The sequence below is a fragment of the Saccostrea cucullata genome, unplaced genomic scaffold (assembly GCF_032062105.1).
Source record: "Saccostrea cucullata isolate Sc308-1 unplaced genomic scaffold, CSIRO_AGI_Scuc_v1 ctg176, whole genome shotgun sequence".
NCBI classification, from domain to species: Eukaryota; Metazoa; Mollusca; class Bivalvia; order Ostreida; family Ostreidae; genus Saccostrea; species Saccostrea cuccullata.
Window position 1 is genome coordinate 476,666 of NW_026939570.1, and position 22,233 is coordinate 498,898.

Genomic DNA, 22,233 nt, shown 5'->3' on the forward strand with positions numbered 1-22,233 from the left:
CTATAATAATATGAATTCAACTTTTACAAATTCTCGTTTGAACTTTTAGTTTTTCTATACATCACCCTAGAAACAAATCCATCTCACAGTAAACACTTTATGTTTACCATTACACATCTTTATTCACTCAACATTTATATTATCCCACATCACGGGAATACAAAATCATTATTATATTCAGTTAAATACATATTTTCTCTCTGATTTTCAAAATAATTAACTCCCACCTTATGGGATATTTGAACAACTCATGTTCTCTCAAAACATATTCTCCCCGAGAATACAAACAATTAAAAAACTTTTCAACTCATGAAAAGTTGGATTTCTCAAATCCATTTTCCAATACTTCAATGAATTGAACACATCATGTTCAAAATCCTCATAAACCATTATATTTACCCTCCTATATAAGCGTTCTTCTTTGTCTTCTTACTTTCTTTGTAATCGAATGATAAACACATGTGGCTTCTTCCGTATCTCTAAAGGCAATGGTCAAATTACAGAATCTCTCCTCTAGGGGTCACTGAGGATGTCTTCCATTGTCCTATCGTCAACTTCCTTACTATATATATATATATATATATATATATATATATATATATATATATATATATATATATATATATATATATATATATATATATATATATATATATATATATATATTGTAACAATATAAAATATACCCTTATCACCTGCATATGGTGTTTATGTCTTTCAATTACTGATGATTCGATACGCAATTAAATGCATGCTCCAAGTAAAAACACTTCCTAAAACAAGGTAACCTATATTGCTTAAAAACAGGTAAATTGAAAGAGGGGGTTGCTCAGATTAGGGTTTGAAACTAATTATGGGTTAAAAATTACCACCCTTCCCTTCGAAAATGTACTTTTAAACAGAATGAAACATATAGAGATAACGAAAAGTATTCAAGATCAAAGGTCCATAAAACAATGCAAAATAGGAGCAGAGCAACCACGGACCTCCAAAACATCAGAAGTGGTATCAGGTGCCATGGAGGAGTGAGCATCCCCTACCGACCGGTCACAAACACCTTGTGCTCCTTGTCATGATCGGGAAAAAACGGAAACATCCATCGTCAATTCAGTGTACAAATAATGGACTAACAATAAGTAAGAAAAATATCAGTCATAATCTAACTCAATGATAATTTGTATTTGCTGACAAGGTCATTGTATCAATCATATAACTTACAAAATGATGACTTCAAACGAGACTGCTGATGTTATTGTATCATCAATTGATTTGTCAATGATTAACCATGTTTTAGACATTATTCATACGTAGAGCATGCTCTTGTGTATCGAATTAACTGAGATATAGTAAGTTCTCCGTATGCAGGTGATGAAGGTATATTGCTGCATAAGTAAGGGAAGTTGACGATAGAAAAGTTAAAGTCATTACGTTTATAATAGAGCTTGGTTGTTAGATTACCATTAACGTCTTTTTCAAGTAAAACATCCAAGTATGAAACAGATGTGTCAGACTCTGTGGTATCTACTATTTCAAACTCACCGGGATATATCGTATCGACATAAGAATGGAAATTACCATTGTTAATTGACAATATGTCGTCGATATATCTAAATGTCGAGTTGAAGGCCACAGCAAGTTTTTTTTCTTTTCACGCATAAGATTTTGCACAAATTCTGCTTCACATGAAAACAAAAATATAGCTCTGCTAATAACGGGGCGCAATTGGTACCCATGGGAATTCCAATAGATTGTTGGAAGACCTGGTCTCTAAAAAATAACATAGATATTGTCAATAAGAAACCCAAACATCTTTTTGATGTCAACATCAGAGTACTTGTGTGTACAATCAGAATTATTTTAACAAAATAATTTTGCAAATGACCAATGACATGGGAAGTAAATTTACGAGTTCCATTTTATTGAAAAAGCAGCTGTCAATGATTCCAAAAAGCGTGGAATTTAATTTAATTTATCGTGGGGAATGATTGTGCATTAAGTTGAAAAGTCGAAAGTTTTTCAGCTGTTGATTTTGGTAAATTCTTGTGATTTCAATTTTTCCAAATGTTCCTTGGAATTTTTAAGTATCCACATTTGATTAACACCACATTTTTAATATATTGTTGCACAGTACTCTTGAAGTTTCTCCTTCACTACTTTTAATATCTTAGAAAGGAGTAAAGAAAGAGGCTTGGTTGAACATCTACTGGAACCCGCTATGTATCTTTGTTTATAACGATTCTTATGAAGTTTCGGAATCCAATATATACATATTCAAATTCATTTTGGTTCTTTGGGATATTAAAAGTATTCAAAACTGATATATGATTTTGAAGAATTTCTTCCTTAGGAAGGGAACTACAATTTCATTAAATTCTGTAATTTCGGTTAAGTGATGAATTCATTTTATGGAATATTTATAAACGAGGCCCTTAGGCCGTGTTTCTATGCTCAATTTGATAAAGATATGTATTGAGTAAAATATAGAATCATTGTGACTTTCCCAGGTTACCCAAATAAAGATAAAATGATAAAATAAGCACATACCTGCGGGTATTTTTGTCTAAACGCAGCAACTTGTTTAATTAAAAACTATCTTTCAAAGTAATAAGTATTATAAAATGGGTAGGTTAAAATCAACTCAAGCGCTTGGGATTTATTTGTATTTTCTGATGTTGCTGCTGACATAGTTTTGTCTTTAAATCAATTTCTAACCACAATAGTGCGAAACATTCTTAGCAATCCTTAAGTCGTCCATATATTGTTTAAAATGAAGGGAACAACTGTTCCCGTGTGTGTCATAAAACGCAGAAATTAACTTTTTAAATTAAAAAAATCATCTAACGAAAAATCTCGAGAGTTCAGTTAAGTAGATTTATGAAAACGTTCTTTTCAATCCCGTTTGGAATGAAGGATTATCTTATAAGAAAATAAAGTAAGTCTTTTAATTTATATGACAAATTATCACAAACTTTTGAATCTTAGGGGATTCACTTTTTAAAACAAAAAACCAAGAAACTAGTCAAAAGATCCCCAGAAGTTATGTTTATATCAATGTTATAGGATATCCAAGACCTGTACAATTATCGAAATATTGATTGATTTTTAAAACAGATTTATTTTATTAAACATAGTAAACTTTGTTTTTTTATTTATGCTATTGAAATTAATTTTTCTATTCATGTTTTGCATTAAATTTTATTGCAGATTTAAACAATTATAAAATTAGGAAATTGAAAAATAAGACTGGCTTGAAAGTAAAACATTTTTGCTAAATATGTGTTTTTCATTGATAAAGCCTGTACAAGCCGTGTTTACAAATCTATGGTTTTAAATATTTAAGATATACTGATTTTAAATCAAGGTTATTATATTTCCAATTAATAATTTAGATTTGTTGGCCGCCTGGTTAAAGCTGCGCAGAAAGGGGTCGATCCGGATCTTTGGCGGCTTGTTGAATCCCAGTGCGGGACGTGGAGACCGGTCCGCCGGAGGATATAAACCTAGGTCCCGTGGCTCAGGTCCCATGTCTCGGGTCCCGTGTCTCAGGATTCACGTGTCTCAAGTAGGTGCTGGCACAAAAGATATTTCACAACAGTGGAACTGAGTGTCAAGTTTCGGTCTAAAGCAGTCCTCCCCTGGAAATTTCTGGCATCTCAATATGAATGAAAAATTCTCGAAAGGGACTTAAACATACAATCAAAAAATATTTTTGTCTGTCACTGCGTGCATGACATGATTCAACCAAAATGGAGCAATAAACAGTGTTCTTTAATCTAGCATTCCTGTCATGTCCTTCAAAACAAATGTTTAAAAATAGCTGTATAGTGTAGTCGCTATTTTTATTTTAGAAACATATTTTTCTCCCCTCTATCATCTCAATGAAATCATTGAGATTTTCTATGAACTCTTTTTTCGTTATCTAATAGCAGACGCCGTAGGCGAAAACGTTCTCCTAAAGAATTCATATTCTGACTGTTCTCCTAAAGAATTCATATACTGTTCGTTATCTCCATATCCTTCATTCATCTTTTCGAACTTCATAACGTGATTATGTAATTTTTAAGTTACCTTACAATAAATTTTTTTTTTTCTATTTAATATATTACCTCTGCTACCTGTATATTCCTAGAGATGGAGCAAAATGAAAAGACACAATATGTAAGTGCATAGAGATTCCTAGTCTCTCCAACTGTCACTAGCTGAGGCCTTCAACTCGACATCTAGATACTAGTACAGTTTGTATATCAAAGACGTATTGTCAATTAACAATGGTAATTTCCATTCTTATGTTGATACAAAAATATATGCAGGTAAGCTAGAGAAAATAGATACCAAAGAGTCTGACACACTTGTTCTAGATTTGGATATTTAACTAGAAAAAAGACGTTATTGGTAATCTAACAACCAAGCTCTATGATAAACGTGATGACTTTACCTTTTCAATCGTAAACTTTCCTTACTTACGCAGCTATATACCTTTATCACCTGCACACGGATTTATATCTCTCTGTTGATTTGATACACAAGAGCATGCTCTACGTTTGAACGATTTCTAAAACGAGTAAATTATTGACTAACAAGTTGTCGAAACATGAATATCAGCAGTCATGTTAAAAGTCATCATTTCGTAAGTTCTATGGTCGATACAATGAACTTGTCAGCAATATGGTTGATTCGACCTTTTCAGTGAATACTATCTAACATAAAGTCAAATGCTGACTGACATATTTCATACTAAATGTTAGGTCATTATTTACACACTGAATATTTATCCGTTATTTCCCGCAAGGAGCACACGGTGATGTGACCGGTTGGAAGGGGGGTGTTAATTTCTCCATGGCACCTGATCCCACTTCTGATGTTTTGGAGCTCCGTGTTGGCTCTGCTTCTTTCTTGTTAGGTTTTTATGGATTTTTGTGCTTAAATACTGTTCGTTATTTCCATATGTTTAATGAATACTGTCTTAGTACTGGACGTTGGTTAAATGAACCAAGAGAGATAAGATTATGTAAAAAATATTTAAATGAAATAGGAGATGAATTCCATTACATATTAAATTGTCAGTGACACGTGAAAGAAATAAATGTTTAACGCAAAAACAATAACGATTCAAAAATACAATTACATTTAGAGAAATAAAGAATTCAGATAAACAGTCATTTTTAAGAAAACTGTTTATTTATTTAAAAAATTACTAAAACGTGCTCCCCAAATTAGTAAAGATCTAAACTAGGGATGTCAACGAATAGTCCACTATTCGACTATCAGTCGAATGGACCGACGATCGAATAATGAAACGGCATTCGAATAATAAATAATTTATGCAAGAAAAGGAGGTGATAAAGAAATTCTCATTTCAAAAGTAAAAAAGCGTCATTCGTCCTTAAACCATTATGGTATACGTTCTCAGACGTATAAAAGCTCAAACGCCTGCATTAAGGAATCACTGTCTAGTTAGTGTAGTATGCCAGGGCATCAACCATGCCAATTTCAATAGTCTTCGCCCACTGACGTCAAACACAAAGGCAGCCGCACGAGATTTACATGCATATTTGGCCTCCTTAGCATCAGACACAGAGACAGATGCGCACGAGATTTGCATGCATATTAGGCCTCCTTAACTCATGACCTATCGACCTGCCTAATTTACATTCCGTCAGAATTATCAAGAAATAAACTCCCTTAACTTTCAAAGATTTATCACAGAGAAAAAAAAATGAGAAATGGAAATATTAGTATATAAATAATTTTCCACATTGTACTTATGGGAAGTACAGTTCGTGATATCAAACCGCGATAATTATTTCTCAATTACTGACCTCTTTTGTTATTGTAGTTAATTATGCAGCTCGAAACTTGACTTTGAAAGTTATTAATTAAACTTACTAGAATGAAACTGACTGTACAGACCAATGAATGTGACGAGAATTCGTAGATTTTGGAGAATCGCTAGTGAAAATCTATTTCATTTCATTATCTTATCTCTAATCTCTGAGATCCGGTGTGCAATACAGGTATTTGATGTTAGTTTTTCGACAAAAAGGGTCTTGAATTATAATACGCTATCGATGAAATAAAAAAAAAATGTTCCGAATAGTCGACTATCGTTCGAATAATGCAATCGAATGTTCGACTAAGGAAAATGAATATTTTGACATCCCTAATGTAAACCTATAATTGTACTATTTGTCTATCCTCATACTCACGCATGCTATATATGTTTTTATTTGTCATCATTGTTGTTTACATTTATATCTCGCTATACAATTGTAAAATTGTGAAGAGATCAATAAATTCAGTTCAGTTCAGTCCAGTGAACAATAAACTGCACACAAGACTAAAGTAATTATGTGTTTAAAACGCTAAATCTTTTTTAGGTGTACAATAATGATATCTATTCCATAATGCTCTTGCTAAAGGTAGGAGACAAACAGTATAAGTTTTACTAAATGGCCTGATTACACCGAGTCCAGGAAAGAGTTTCTCGACAAGTTCTGGGCTGTTGACACATACTTTACTCTGGGGGATACTTACTCAGTACTCCTGAAATTGAATATCTCTTTTCTGTTTTATATTCTTTTTTTCAGCATTCTGGCAGAGTTAATTGATTGTTCTAAAAATTCATTATTGCCATGTATAGGTCAAATGATTTAGTTGTATAAACATACATGTATTTCTATATTGTGAGTTGATTTATGCTGTACAAATTGTTTCAAACAATTATAATTCGCTTTTGTGTGACGTTACATGTTGGGAGAGGGCAAATGATGTGCCCAACCCCATCGTATATAATTTTTGCACTAAAATATGTTCAAACCAACCAAACCTGTGAGGTTTTTTTTTGTTGGTTCAAATTGATGAAATATGCTTTGAAAAATAAGATTACAGATGAAGCCGTGTACAAATAATATAATGTAGCCCTTTTCTTTGGTCAATTAAAATTCATAGATATACCGGTACTGTACATGTATCGACTTAACAGAGAAGCATATCGACCTCCAACTTCTGAGAACCATTTATAGCTGGAAGCGTCAAATAATGATCAATGTATGTTTAATACAGATAAGCACTTAATAATATTTTTTGTGAAAAACCTTTATTCAAAGTAAAAATTGAGAACAATTTAACAATGTATATATTTGCAAGCACCTTTCGCAGAACAATTTTTAAAAAATTATTCACAACAAAAGATTTAGTAAATGACTATTAATTCTCATTATCTTTGGTAATTTTTAGATTTACAGTTGTAAAAAAAATTACGCATGAATTCGTTGTTAGGTTACTTACAAAAATAGCTACATGTACATCCCATACAGAGAAAATTCGAAATATAATCTAGAGCTATTGTGAGCGATGAGCTCACGAAATGATTTCCCCGCCTCTCATATGGTTATAATGGCAAAGTCCGTGTTTTGCTGTGGCCGGGAAACCCAAAATATGTGTCGGATCAAAATGTAATATAGGAGATGCACAAAAGCATTATGTACTAAAGAATCTGTCAAAGTATCATTAAATTTTATTCAGTGGTATAAGAGGAGTTGCTGATAAGAGATGGGTACCCTTAAATATTATTTTAAAAAAAGACAGTGTCCATGTTTTGCCACGAGAAACCCAAAAGATGTGTCCGATCAAAAAGTAAAATCAGAGGTGCACAAGGAGATGGGTACCCCAAAGAGTAACAGACGGACATACAGACAGACGGATGGACATCCTGATCACTGTATACACTGTACCCTCTCACTTTTCAAGTGGGAGGTATATAAAAAAAGAAAGAAGGAATCTAGCGGCAGCCCCAAGTTCTTAAATAAATGTTACACGTTCTTTGAGAAAAAGGTTACAATTTACCTTCAACTTCCATGCTCATTTTCACAGGATTTTAAAAATTTACATCCATCAAGAAAGTAAATTTTCTCAAAATAAAAATTGTATCGTTGCAAGACAATAAAACGAGCCCCAAGAAAAAGATTTGGAAAAAAATAATAGTGTTGTATACTTGTATATCTGAAGATGAAATAAACACATTTTCATGGTTTGATAAAAAAAAAATCACATGACAACTAAAATAGACAACAAACAATGCTAATAATATAAATTAATTGAATGAAGTAGTGTGTAGCTTTGGCATCCATACAACTATCCTTCACGGGAAGCATTAAATCACAAAATCCTTTGACCAATTTTCTCATGAAATAATCTTCAAGCCCAAAAGTAATTGGGAAATGGCTTCCATCTTCCACACGCTATGCGTGATTCCAAAATCCATTTTAAATAGAGGATGACATGGTAGAAGATCGACTATGACAAAAATGCCAAAGGCTTCTCTGTCGTCTTTGTTGAGCATTGTTATCGTACCTGAAAAATGTTCGAAGAAAAAGTCGAATGTGAGGCTTGAATTTTTTGTTCAGTATGAAGTATATTACTGGGTTCCATATTGTGGAGGTCTTGGCTACGAGAACTGAAGCTAGTGTTAATCTCAGGGGGATGTTCTTGGCTTCGCCATAGGCCGCCCAAAAGCTGACAACGGCATACGGCGTCCACGTCACCATGAAAGCACAACACATCATAAAAGCCATCTGAAGCAAAATAAAAGGAACACAGTTAAGAGCGTGAAATACATCACAGTTAATAACGTTAAATAGTTCTTTAAAAGCGTCAATGTCAGCATTCATAACCGAATAATAATTTGCAAAACTGGTTGGCAACTACACAAAATTAAAACTGAAAATAAGCTTCTGATTTTTACTCCCGAGTTATCCCCCTATTTTCCCCCTTTTTATATACATTAAATAGCAGCTGCTCAAAGTGATGATTGCAATTTTAGCCAATACTTGATTTCTGTTACTACGAATCTTACGTTGAGTAATTAATGATCTTAAATGTCACGAAGAGTGCAGGAAGGATATTGATCAAAATAAAACAATATCTATAAAGATTTCACAGTCATCTATTTTTCTACCAATAAAATATTTTTTTTTTAATTTGAGTGATTTGATATGACTTGTATAAAATGAAATAAAGGCTACACACAAAAAATTAAATTGACTAAGGTGTGCTAAAATTAAAGCCCTCGGTCCATACAGATCATCTGATTAACTTTTCTCTCTTTCTGACAATTAATTATGTGGATTATTGGAACCTTCAGTTGATTTTTGTTTCATTTCAAACTTTTTATCCCAGATAAACTGGATGATGCTAAAAAACAAATTATTATTGCATAGTTTCTGGTTACTCTATTAGAGTTTTGAAAACAGGATTTTGTTTCTGTAATAAAAGTTTACAGCAAAAGTTTAATGAAAAAAAACCAAGATTCCTTTATTTAATTATATTGAGAACGACTTGTTTCAAACTACAATGTGAAAAACATTTGTTTCCACCATAATATCTGTTTAAATTTCAATCGACTAAAAATCTATTTCTAAAATTGCATCGTAAAATACTTAAAAGTTCCATTTAGAAGGGCACCTTAATTTTTCTAAACAAACTGTATCATTTAATTGGTATATTTTAACCTGAAAAAAATAATTTTCCAACGCATAACTCCATTTTAATTTTTTTCTGAATTCTGTCAGATACCACTGCCAAGTAAATGGGTCAATTGAGTTTTCCAGTCTTGCATGTTAAAGAAAAAAAAAAACAAAAAGGCAGAATGCGATACATGGTATTGCAGATAAATTATAGCAAAAGAGAATGGTCTGAAAGCCAAAATGTTTGAAATTCTCAGTAGGGTCTACCTCCATGACCTTGACTAATATTATCAATCTCAGTTAAGTGTAAAGTTTTGCATTACGTCACGATCTTTTTCGACAGATGCATCCAGCTTAAACAATTCAGCTTAAAAGCTTAAAAACCGCTTTATGATTGATCAACTCATATTATCAACATTGAAACGGAAATAGTTTTTTGCACGAGCAACCAATCAGGGATTAGAAGAAACTTCCAGTCGTAAAGCTTGCGGTTAGGAGGCGTGTACTATTTGCCTTGAGCGCAGCTGTCAAACTAGATCGTGAGGTAACGTAAAACTTCACATTTAACTGAAATTGATAATATTTAGATTTATATTTAAGGAGAGGAATTCACTACGTTATATAGAACTTTTTTTCCAATCCTTTTGATTGATATCAATAAACTATGTTCAAACAATCAAAACTTATATTTAGAATTTTAGGGGTAAATTTTAGATATGGAAACAATTGGCCCAATCTAGTCCTTGAAAATATTTTCTTGGGGAAAAAAGTTAATCTGAAGCTCATAAAGATATCTCAAAAAAACTTAATCTCCGAATTACTAACCGCAAAAAACTAGTACAGTGAATTAATTATGCAGGGCAATGAAGAGGCTCTTTTTGGAGAACTAGGTAGTATTAGATATTTTATTTTTAATTTAATCAGTATTGAATTATGTGAAGAGAAATTACATCAGTCATTGCCCTGATAAGTCATAAAGTCCTCTACAAGAAGGTCAAGGTTACAAGTGTTTGGAGTCAACGCGAAGGTGCAATGGTTGACATCATTATAAATTATATTATTTTTATTAGATAAAACAGTGAAATCGACCTATGTTTATCAGGAATTTGAAGTACTCATACATGCATCTGCGTATACTTCTAAATAAATAATTCATTTAAAAAATGAAAATATATTTAAAGCGCAACATTTTAAATCTTTTCTATTTGCAATTTACTAGTACATGTATTTTCTTTCCATATGTTAATTCCTTTGACCCCTCGTCATAGGGTCTGTAAGTCTCGTTACGTGACCAGCTTCAATCCAGAGTTCCCGATTTGTACAATCTTGAATATACATGTATATACTCCAAAAAAAAATATTTATTTCTGGACCTGGCAGTGTTTTTTAGAAGATTTCTAAAGGATTTCCCTTCAGTTTTATTATCTATTACTTATATACCCTTAAATTTGGTTCTTCATTTCAAAAAACTCAAATTTTCTTAAACAATAATAAAATATGGTCAAAATTGTTCTAGAGAAGAGGTCCTACATATAATAAGGAATAGATTTTGTCTGATTTGCACACATACATACAAACGGACAACTGTTTAAAAACTTCGATTTGAAACATTTACTTGAACATAAGGTCATGTGAGCTAACATCTTCCCAAGTCAAGAGTTTCTGATCTGCTCCGCTCCACATCTTCCCAATTGCAAGTCAAGAGTTTCTGATCCGCTCCGCTATATGTGGAGCGGAGCGGATCAGAAACTCTTGCCTTGGGAAGATGGTGAGCTAAAAGTACAGAATTAATATTTTAAAAATGAAATGTAAAAAATCATATGATGGTTTAAAGAAATTTACATTTATATACATCCTTAAAACTAACCTTGATAAGATATTCCTCCCTTTTCCGAATGTTGTCTCCCGTTTTACTCCGCACTGTTCGAAATGCTTTGCAATGTCTACGGAGATAAAGGTACACCCCTCCATAACAAAATTTCATTACAATGACTGGGAACACAATGCATAAAATCAGCATCAAGGTCACAAAACCTTTGTTGGCTGTCCACTTTAGTGTACAGGAAGTTCCATATGGCTCCACTCCGTATTGACCCCATCCTAACAGCGGAAGTGAAGCCCATAGGCATGCGTACACGTAACTTCCAATGATGAAGAAATTTGTATATTTTGAGAGAGAAGAAGCTGAAAATAAAATGATTTACGGTATTTAATAAAAAAAAAATACTAAAAAATGATTTGTAATTATTGGCAATAGCTCTGTTACAATATGATGTAAAAGTTATTTGACTTATTTAATTTGCTAACATTGTACACACTTCACTGAACTTGGACAGACACCTTATTTATATTCTATTTTGACTTTTCTCAATTATGGATATTTTTATGTCTTTTATCAAAACACTGCAGATTTCCCCTCTTTTTTTCAAGATTAAGGACTGTTTATTAAAGTGTGACGATGTATGAAGGATATGGAGATAACGAACAGTATTCAATATTAAATTCCATAGAACAATACAAATGATAAGAAACAGAGTAAAAACAATACTTCGTTTGGGGAACATAAATAGGAATGGAGCAAACACGGATCTCTGAAACATCAGAGGTGGGATCGGGTGCCATGGAGGAGTGAGCATTCCCTGCTGACCGGTCACACCCGCCGCCACGGTGTGCTCCTTGTCATGATCGGGAAATAACGGAAAAATCCGTCGTCAATTCAGTGTATAAATAATGGACTAACAATTAGTATGAAAAATGTCAGTCAGCATTTGACTCAATGATAAATTGTATTTGCTTACAAGGTCATTGTATTGACCAAAGAACTTAAGAAATGATGACTTTAAACGAGACTGCTGATATTCCTGTTTCATCAACTTGTTTGTCAATAATTTGCCTCGTTTTAGAAATTGTTCATATGCACAGCATGCTCTTGCGTATCCAATCAACTGAGATATATAAACGCCGTATGCAGGTGATGAAGGTATATTGCTGCACAAGTAAGGGAAGTTGAAGATAGAAAAGTTAAAGTCATCACGTTTATCATAGAGCTTGGTCGTTAGATTACCATTAACGTCTTTTTCAAGTAAAATATCCAAGTATGAAACAGATGTTTCAGACTCTCTGTTTTCTTTTATCTCAAGCTCACCAGGATATATCGTATAGACACAGGAATGGCAATCCAGAAGGACCACCCGAATTCGTTGTTTTGACAATTTTCAGACATAAGAGGAACCAAAACAAACCTTTATATAGAGGTCGGAAACGCTCTTTCACCATACATGTTAATAAGTAAAGAAAGTATACAGTGTATTTTAAAAAGATCCGAAGAATTTAAACTTTCAAAAAACTTTTTATAAATTGATGATTATTAGTAGGATTCGGTTGTTTGGAGCAGTTAGTATCTACATCCAGTTTAACATTCGGCGATACATATTCTATATCGCTAGTTTTTTTCCCGCCAGATAAATATTTGGGTTATGTCCATTAATAATTGCTATGGAACTTTATGAAAAAAAGTAAATAAAAATACGTGTATATAGATTGTAGATAAAAATGTTATTATCTATATAGTAATTTAATTAAATATGATGTATACATGAATATTTTTGCGTTCTAAGGATTTGTTTACATTATATGCTAGTTGACACTCAAATTTCAACAAAAAGAATGATGAAAATATGATATTGGAACAGAATACTTAAATCAAGATTGTTGAGGAGGTCACTACTATAAAACTGATAAACAAGACTCTCGTGGAGCTAAATGGTTTCCTCACGAGTTTCTCAGGTTACACGTGTAACCAATTCGTTCTCATCCAGACTGCAATTCCAAACAGAATGGCAAGAATTTTATTGGTAGAGCTTTTCATAGTAATCATCATAACCGGTGAATCAATGATTTTAAATACTCAAGGGTAAATAAAATATTTTAAATATTAAACAAATTTTAATGATCAAATATAGGCATCCATTTAGATATTCCCAAATCCTACACACATAGGTAAAAAATTTTACATTCTACTACAGGTATTGCTGAGATCAAAGACATTGCATTCTCCAATGAATCACGAAAGTCATAAAAAATTATCAGACCAGACACACGTATTAAACCTGTACAGTTAAAATTAATATTGGACTTAGGAATGACGATATCGATGTATCGTCTTTCGCAGTCTGACCACTGGGTATTGCATAAAGAAGCTGATGGATGCTTTTAAAGTTGGGCTCTTCCATGGACCTCCCCATAATATTGATACTTCGTATTTTACAGATAAAGCAATAAAACACACAACTGATTTTGTTGTTGTACATTCATAAAAATTAATCAATATATATGCCTCTATATGTAACAAATTTATAATTAAAATAAATGCTACTTTTAATCTAACGAAAGCTCAAATCGTCTACATTCCAACAATACATTGACCCCCTGGTGTTAAATGGAACAGCCTAATAGTATTGTATATTGTTTTAACGTCCCTCCAGAGAATTTTTCACTCATATGGAGACGCCACCACTTGCCGATGGAGAGCTGCAATTTTTGTCCTGTACTCGGCAGGGCCATTGAGCAGGAAGGGATCTTTTTCATGCCAGCACCTCTGCGACACGGGTTTTCGGTTTATACGGTCTCATCCGAATGACCGGTCTCCACGTCCCACAGTGGGATTCGAACCCGCGACGTAAGGATCAACTCCTTACTTCGCGACTCTAGAGCAGACGCTTTAGATAACCACTGCGCTACGCAGGCGACCAGCCTAATAGTAACATGGTGACCTAATTACAGCCCGGAGGACCGGGCTGCTCTATACATATAAGTTTAAGTTTTTGTGTATGGGATTGAGGTGGGTGTAGTTATTTAAGGAATCAGTGTCTAGTTAGGAGACTATGCCAGGGCATCGACGATAGTGGGAAACATGGGATAATTTGAATAACGGACGAAGCCCAACACTGATATTGAAATGTTACTCTTTCCGGAAAAATCATTCTCTAGTATGGGTCTATTATTTTAAAATATGAAGTCATTCAAGTTTGAGCGATTTTATGTTTCGGCGCTTCCAGAAATGAGGGTATAACTTTTTTCTTTAAGCAAAACATTGAGGCATAAAAAATACCATTACATATTCTAAATTACTTCACATATTTGAAAGCATTTTGTAAATCCTAATAAAGTTTTTAGAGAGAGAGAATCTAAGTGATTGTTTTTATACAATCAGTTCTTGGGCGATTTCACTTCTTGCTTGACGTTCCCGTAGGAATATGAGCGGGATAAATTCGATTGATTAATGCTTTAGCATTTGATATTTCAAAGATTTTTTTCTAAATTAAAGAGAATACGAAAGAAATAACTTTGTAAATTAAAATGATTTCTGTTCAAAAAATCGGTGAAAGCGAATATTCCGGATTTCAGATGACGTTAGAGAAGCCAAAATGATCCCAATTTACTTCGTGATAAACGTCTTAGTATCAGAACCTTGTTCACATTATGTTTAACAGAAATAGGTTGTAACCGATATTTTTTTCTTATAAACTAATGACATGCTTAGATAAGAAATTTACCAAGAAAAAATCGAACTCAGTCAATCATTTATTTTCCATTTAATAAAGAGAAATCTGTTAGAATAATCTGAAAATACACGTGAGCATAATTGTTTGATCAAGGTCCGCATTCAGGATCAGTTCATTATTTTTTTTTTTTTGTCTCTCAAGGACAATGACGGCATTCTGTTAATCAAAGTATGACAAAAAGTATATGATTGCTTTAATAAACAATCTCCATAATCAAGCACGCGGAAATAGTCGTCCACTCTCCCGTAAGAATACAATGAAAATAATATCTGTCTTTCTAGTTTTCTTTCGTCTTCCTTTCATTAGTAGACTAATTTTTCCTATTTATCGTTGTATTATTGCAAGTTTCCATCAACACAGTTATCCGTCTGTTTTGTAACGAAGTGGTTAAATCTAAAACTATTCTAAAATTATTTGCTTCTATAGGTTTATTATAAATTAAAGTATATCTACAAGTGACTGCTATGAATCATTCACAAATATGACAGGTCACCCGCGTGGCGCAACGGTTAGAGGGTCTGCTCTGGAGTCGCGAAGTAAGGAGTTGATCCTTACGTCGCGGGTTCGAATCCCACTGTGGGACGTGGAGACCAGTCCTTCGGATGAGACCAAGACCGTACATTAATTGAGGTCCCGTGTCGCAATAGATGCTGGCACGAAAAGGACCCCTCCCTGCTCAATGGCCCTGAGTGCCGAGTATAGGACAAAATTTGCAGCTCTCCACCGGCAAGTGGTAGCGTCTCTATGTTAGTGAAAAATTCTCAAGAGGACGTTAAACAATATACAATCAATCAAATATTCCAAAGTATTTGCCATATAATTATCATTCAAATTGGTTTACAAGCACATATCTAGTTAGCTGCAGATCTGTAGCGTTATGGTTTTATATAGTAGTCTTGACCAGACTACTATATAAAACTATAACGCTACAGATCTGCAGCTAATATCTAGTTAAAGCTTATACCTTAATTTCAAATCAGAAGAGGAAATTTTATAAAAGAAAAAAGGATCAATCAGTTTTATTCCACTCCTTTCAAAACATAATGCACCCAGCCACACTGTTTACAAAGAACTAGGTGAGATAAGCTGAGTCTCGGGACTTCCCACATGGCGGCTGTTTAAGTCGACTATTCCCCCCGTACTCCATACCTCTCTCGTAAACACAGTTACGCACACCTACATCACTTCAATGACGAATTATGTGCCGAAGCTTATGTAACTTTATATATAAAAAAATAAGGGCGTACTTTTCTTAGTAACTATTACTGAATTTATTGATGTTATTGTTACACTGTCAACGAAAAAAGGCAAGATCGATTTCTCAGAAGTATTTAATGAAGGTACACGAAAGATTCTGACTTTTATCCACAAAGGGATTGATCCTACATGTAGTTTTTGATTCTTATTACTCAAGAAGATGTCATTGAAAGCAATGGAGTTATGGCCTTATATGGCAACAACTTGTATACGTGCAATGGTTTGTACTAGTTCATTGTAAATAAAAGGCATTGAAACAAATAAATGTATATCTACTTACATTTGCTGGATTTACACACATGGATATATCTTGAGAAACTCATCAAAGCTAATGTAGATATGCTGACCACTCCACAGAAAAATCCAAGACACCCATAGGCACTGCATCCTATACGTAATGGAGACATTTTTACAAATAGAACTGCATATGACTTCCAGCAAATAAACATGTAATTTACAAATCTGTTTTTTTTTCTCTCTCGCTAAAATTATAACAATCCTCGATAAAATAATGCCTAACATTTTATTTGTTTACTTTACCTTGGAATCCAATTTATATTTTTTAAGTTTTCAAACTGGCTTGAGCTTTGACTTATAACTGTTATATATCCTCATATATCAGAGTAATAGATACAAAACACTGGTAATTGAGAAACCTGCTATTTCCTCTTATTAAATGATTTTCTTTAAGTAAAAATATATCCTAAATTCAGTTTTTCAGTGCCAGTATACGGCGTAAGTCCAAGAAACCGATCACAGAAAGAATATAACGAGTTTTTTTAATTTTAAAAAAGGGAATGAATAAAATTGTTTACCGCCTGCACCAAACTTCCATCGATGAAAAAATGAGGATGAAATTCCAAAAGGAAGCCCCACAACAGATAGGATTAAGTCACTGACGGCAAGGTTTACAATGAAGTAATCCGCCGGAACAAGGCTGTTACGTTTACGTACACACACAATGATGACGAAAAAATTCAGCACAAAGGATATTACCGCTGAAAGAGAAAAAACAATTTTATAGTATTGTTTAGTGTAAATGTAGCATAGAATAATATGTTTTACGGTGTGACCGTTGGGGCGAGCGCAGTTGTACCATCAAAAACACTTGAGATCAGCCACTTCGAACGTCAAGCCGCACGAGATATCTCGACTAGCTGTGACGTCATACGACGTCACAAAGCTCGTCGGAGCTTGAGACAGCCGAGCGTCTGTTTGAAACTATAGAACTAGTGCAATTTTTGTCGAAAAACATTGCAGAGTTATTTCTTGTTTCTTTGAAAGATTTCTACAAACTGAAAGTCTGATATATGCTTTACGTTATTATTTATTTATTTATTCGGCAATATTCGCGCAAAGGACATTGGGTAGTGCAGGAATTCTGGGAATGTTGCACAGAGAAATTTGGCTGACGTATGTACAGATTTCAATCCGAATTTCCTCTGTTCTTACACGTTAGTCTATTGAGCTCGCTGCGCTCGCTATTAATATAGTATAAACCAGAGACCTCGGAATGGAATACATTTGGTAGTCTCTGGTTTTATCCTACAACTATAACCCCAACCGGAAGCTTATGTATCCCATCTACGGTCTTATTTTGTATCGAGGTAATTTTCGATGAATAAACAAGTAGTTTACATTAAAAAGGCACGACCAGAGACGATTAAATTGACAAGAAAATGTCTCTCAAAGTGAACTATGCCACTTTAAAGTAGGTTAATGATTGATGTATTAACAAAATACGATCTTGAAGCAGGGGTGCCTGACAATGAGTAAGGTACTTTGTGGTAAAAATAAGTAGGGGTGCCCAGTATACGAAATAAGTACCTGTGCTATAATGACTGCTTCTTGATCAAACATCAGGTACTAGTTAGAAGTTAAAGTCGAGACTTTCGAATGAGGCCTTATAAACTGAGCTTCCCTTTCCTCATAATTCTCATTTCGAATTTTTAAAAATATGTAACCACGAACCTTGGGAAAAATCATTATAATAAAAACAAATAAATACACTGTATAAATAAGATACAAATAGACCTAGCAAACAAATGGATGAAATGAGATTGATAAATTATGGCTAACTATTTTGTCTAAAATATTTTGTAATGTATCTTGAATTCTCAACTTAAATTTAATTGAAATTGAGGACGTTTGAACTTTATCAGGATCGATATTCCTTGTTTAACTTGTTACCTGAAAAACTTATTCACGACAGTAATCACAATCATTATTTTTGAACTGCTTAAAGGTTTGTATATTTCCCCCCAAATCTAACTTAGATTCGACGAACAAATCACAAAAATGAAAACACAATTAAAAAAAAAGGAAAATATGATCATGGTGATCAGAAAAATACAGCTTAAGGTAAATTTAAACTAATAGCAGTTTCAGGGCCCACATCAATGGCTCGGGCGGAGGACATTTTAACAGAATTGCAAAAATTGGACATTTTGTTAAAAAAAATTGAAGGATATTTCACCTGAAAAAAAGTATTTTCTGGGAAAAGGGGATTTTTTTAATTCGCGTTTTTTCACAGTTAAGATAAAAGAAAAGGGGTTATGGGTTTTTTTCTACCATCAGTGGGTTTTTTGGTGGGGTTTGTTTGTTTGTTTGTTCTAGTTTAGTTTGTGATTTTTATAATTTTGTATTTGATTTTCATCTCTTTTTGTCTTCATCTTTTGTCGTAGAAAGTCTCCGTGTATAAGAGTGTCTGATTTCGAAACCAAATCTATTCAAATGACATTCAAGGTTACTTTTATAAGACTGACGACATGATGCATGTTCGATGCCATGACTTATAAAATATCCTGCGCCCTAATTTACGGTCTTCTGCTATATAATCGAAGACGATCTATCAATCAATGAAGAAGACCTACATTAGCTTTATACAGTCTTAAACTCTTACATAATCTTGACACGCATCTTCACGGTTACATAGAAAACAAACTTAAAAGTGATGGTGGTAATAAGTAAACGAATAAATACTGTAATCGAAAATGATGTTTGCCAATGGAAGGAATATATAAAAGTATTTATTATCTCTGTGGTCTATGTCTAGACCTTTTATACAAGGAGAGTGGATGCATATAGGTTTTGCCTAATACCAAATCCTTACTGAATTCATATATTTAAAGCAAGAAATTTTACACGTCTTTTATCAGTCTTTCTCCTAACTTTTGGTGGTTCCACTTTTGTAACTTTGTTAAAGAATGTTAAAGCACGTTAGTAATTGTTAGTTTGCATATTAAAGTAATACAAATATTGAAAGTTGTTTACATATACAAGTATTTCAAATTATTATATACTCATGAAAGGTAAAATATATGTGACTTGAAAAACTAGTTTATGGTGCTGAATGTTATTGAACATGCCTGCGAGCTTGCATACTATGAATTCGTAGCAATATAAATATGTCTCTGAATTAGCCAGATTTATAGCATAAATGATCGATACACTGAAAACGAATTTAAAACAGAAAATCTGTTAACAAATTGCAGTAAAAAATGTCTACTTAAAAATATAATTAAATGTCATACAGTAATTTATCATTGAGTGACATTTTAGGGATTAAATGTGTATAACGTTTGCATGTACTTAGAAGCAAGGTTATGGAAAAGAACCTTTAGAAAGCACCTTGTAATGCAATGGATTTGAATTTGAAGAAAGAATTCGCTTTGTTTATTGAACCTTTCTGATATCCAACCTCACCCAATTTTTTTTTTTTTTTACTTTTTTAAAAATAAGAAATCATCAAACCCAGAATTAATAAAATATAAATGACCAGTTTGCTTCAGAGTTCTGATAATTGAATACAATAAATAAAAAATAAGAAAGAATTGCAATATAACATTCAACATTCCGATAGTCTATAGAAATCCATCATACAAGTTACACGTCTGTTTCCATATAATTCCAGCTACATAAAGCTCCCAATTAACCAAACAACGCAGTATTTCCAACATATCTATCAAAAATTGCTCTGCCAACCAACATTAATATTTCCAAATTACCTGCCAAAAGTTGCCAAAAACAAACAACATAATATTCTCAACTTATCCGTCAAAAGTTGCCCTAACCAAACAAGATACATCTATCAACTTACTCGCCACAAGTTGCTCTAACCAAACAACATAGTACATGTATTCCCAACTTATAATTACCCGTCAACAGTAGCTGTATTCCTACAACATAGGATTCCCAACTTATCCGCCAACAGCAGCTGTGTTCCTACAACATAGTGTTCCCAACTTACCCGCCAAAAGTTTCTCTAAACAACATAGTATTCCCAACTTACCCGTCAACAGCAGCTGTATTCCTACAATATAGTCCTCCCAAACTGTTAACTTGGAATCAAACATGTCCAGCTCGCGTACCTCAGAAATATTTTCCAAATTAAGTGGAATATTAATATCAACTTCACTGTTTAACTTGTGTAAAGTTGTCATCGAAACAATTGCCTGTTGGCAGTGAGTAATGGACAATTGAGATGAGACATCAACCTGCTGATCCTTTTATTTTGTCCATTTGTCGCGGATTAAGTTCACCTGAGTTTCAGCATATCATTCTGCAGGTTAGAAGCTGTAAATTGAGGAAGGAGAATGGAGGTCCGCCGTATGTATTGGTCTCTCTTTAGGAGAAAATCGATATTCTCAACGCGCGGTGCACGTTAAACGTAAATTAAAATTTAAAAAAAAGAAGATTTTTGCGCTTTAATGTCGCACAAACAGACATACAGATGTATTCTAGTATATATTTAAATTCCTCGTGCACAAATTCAGTTTGATATTTCCATTTTTAAAAAAACTTGGTCTAAAGCGAGAGCTCGCATTTGCTAGTTGTAAAGGAGAGGGATGGGTAAAAAATAATTGTTTATTTCTGGATTTTTATCAAACAAGCAAGGTAACAGTTTAACAATAACGGCTTCACATTTTAAAACAGATGACAGAAATAAGAGTTTCATTCGATAAAGCAAACATATGACGAGTAATTGATAGAATTTCAATCCAAAATGTCACAGGATAATAATAAAAAATCATCGCTGAAACAACATCATCAAAAATTCTTGGATATTTTTAAAAGTGAAAATATTCAATATCAAAATATTTAATTTTGGGAGGTGGTGGTCTCAAGGATAATTAAACAGAGCCATTCAGAGGATCTTGAAGAATTCCATATAATGAAAATATTCCATTGAACTAATTATTTAAAATAAGCTATGTAAAGTAGAAGACTGGTCTTAAGCTTTTTTTTATACTATAACAGTATTTATTTCTACAGCAAACGCAAATAAAGTCATAGATCTTAGAATCAATGCTGGCGTCTCAGAAAGACATTCATTAACGAAGAGTTCGCACTGCTCTGGCAAAGGTCCAAACTTAATCAACACCTGTCTTCCAGGAAATCAAAAATAAATTCACAAGTTTCTAAATAACAGTCTAATAAATTAAGAAGTGTTAATGTATATTAGCAATCATAAGCTATATCTATATTTTAAATCGATTCTCTGACGTTTGTATTTGTGAAGGTCTTTTCTTCATCTGTTTCTCTTTTATTTTCGCTTCTGTGCAGGATTTTATATATTTCGTGTAACTTGTATGTACATATTTACTGATTTCTGAATAAAGAGGATAGATCGTCTTGTATTGATAATAACTTCGATTCCATTTACATGTATATCATTATCTTCATTAAATAATCTTGCTAAATAAAACTAGAGGTACTGTGAGCAATGAGCTCACTAGATGATACCCCCGCTTCCCAAAAGGATTATATAATGGCATTGTCCATGTTTTGCTATGGGAAACCCAAAATATGTGTCCGATCAAATAAGTAAAATAGGAGGTGCACAATGACAATATGTAATAAAGATTCTTTGAGGCAATATGTAATAAAGATTCTGTGAAAGTTTCATCAAATTTCATTCAGTGGTATGAGAGGAGTTGCGGATAAGA

The 22,233-nt window shown here is 33.2% G+C and overlaps 1 protein-coding gene across 2 annotated transcripts; it reads right to left on the minus strand.

The window, feature by feature from the left end:
* Positions 1 to 7,221: 7,221 nt before the first annotated feature.
* LOC134253299 (opsin-5-like) lies at positions 7,222 to 20,831 on the minus strand. Of its 2 annotated transcripts, XM_062735816.1 has the most exons (6): positions 20,577 to 20,831; positions 17,101 to 17,283; positions 16,566 to 16,673; positions 11,499 to 11,648; positions 11,332 to 11,407; positions 8,433 to 8,573 (listed from the first exon to the last, which is right to left on the minus strand). In XM_062735816.1, exons 1-6 carry the CDS (start codon positions 20,725 to 20,727, stop codon positions 8,561 to 8,563), a joined length of 681 nt encoding a protein of 226 aa, XP_062591800.1. In that variant the 5' UTR covers positions 20,728 to 20,831; the 3' UTR covers positions 8,433 to 8,560. The 2 variants fall into 2 exon arrangements, with proteins under 2 accessions (XP_062591798.1, XP_062591800.1); XM_062735814.1 differs by having other exon boundaries at positions 7,222 to 8,573; positions 11,332 to 11,648.
* Between the last annotated feature and the right edge of the window lie 1,402 nt (positions 20,832 to 22,233).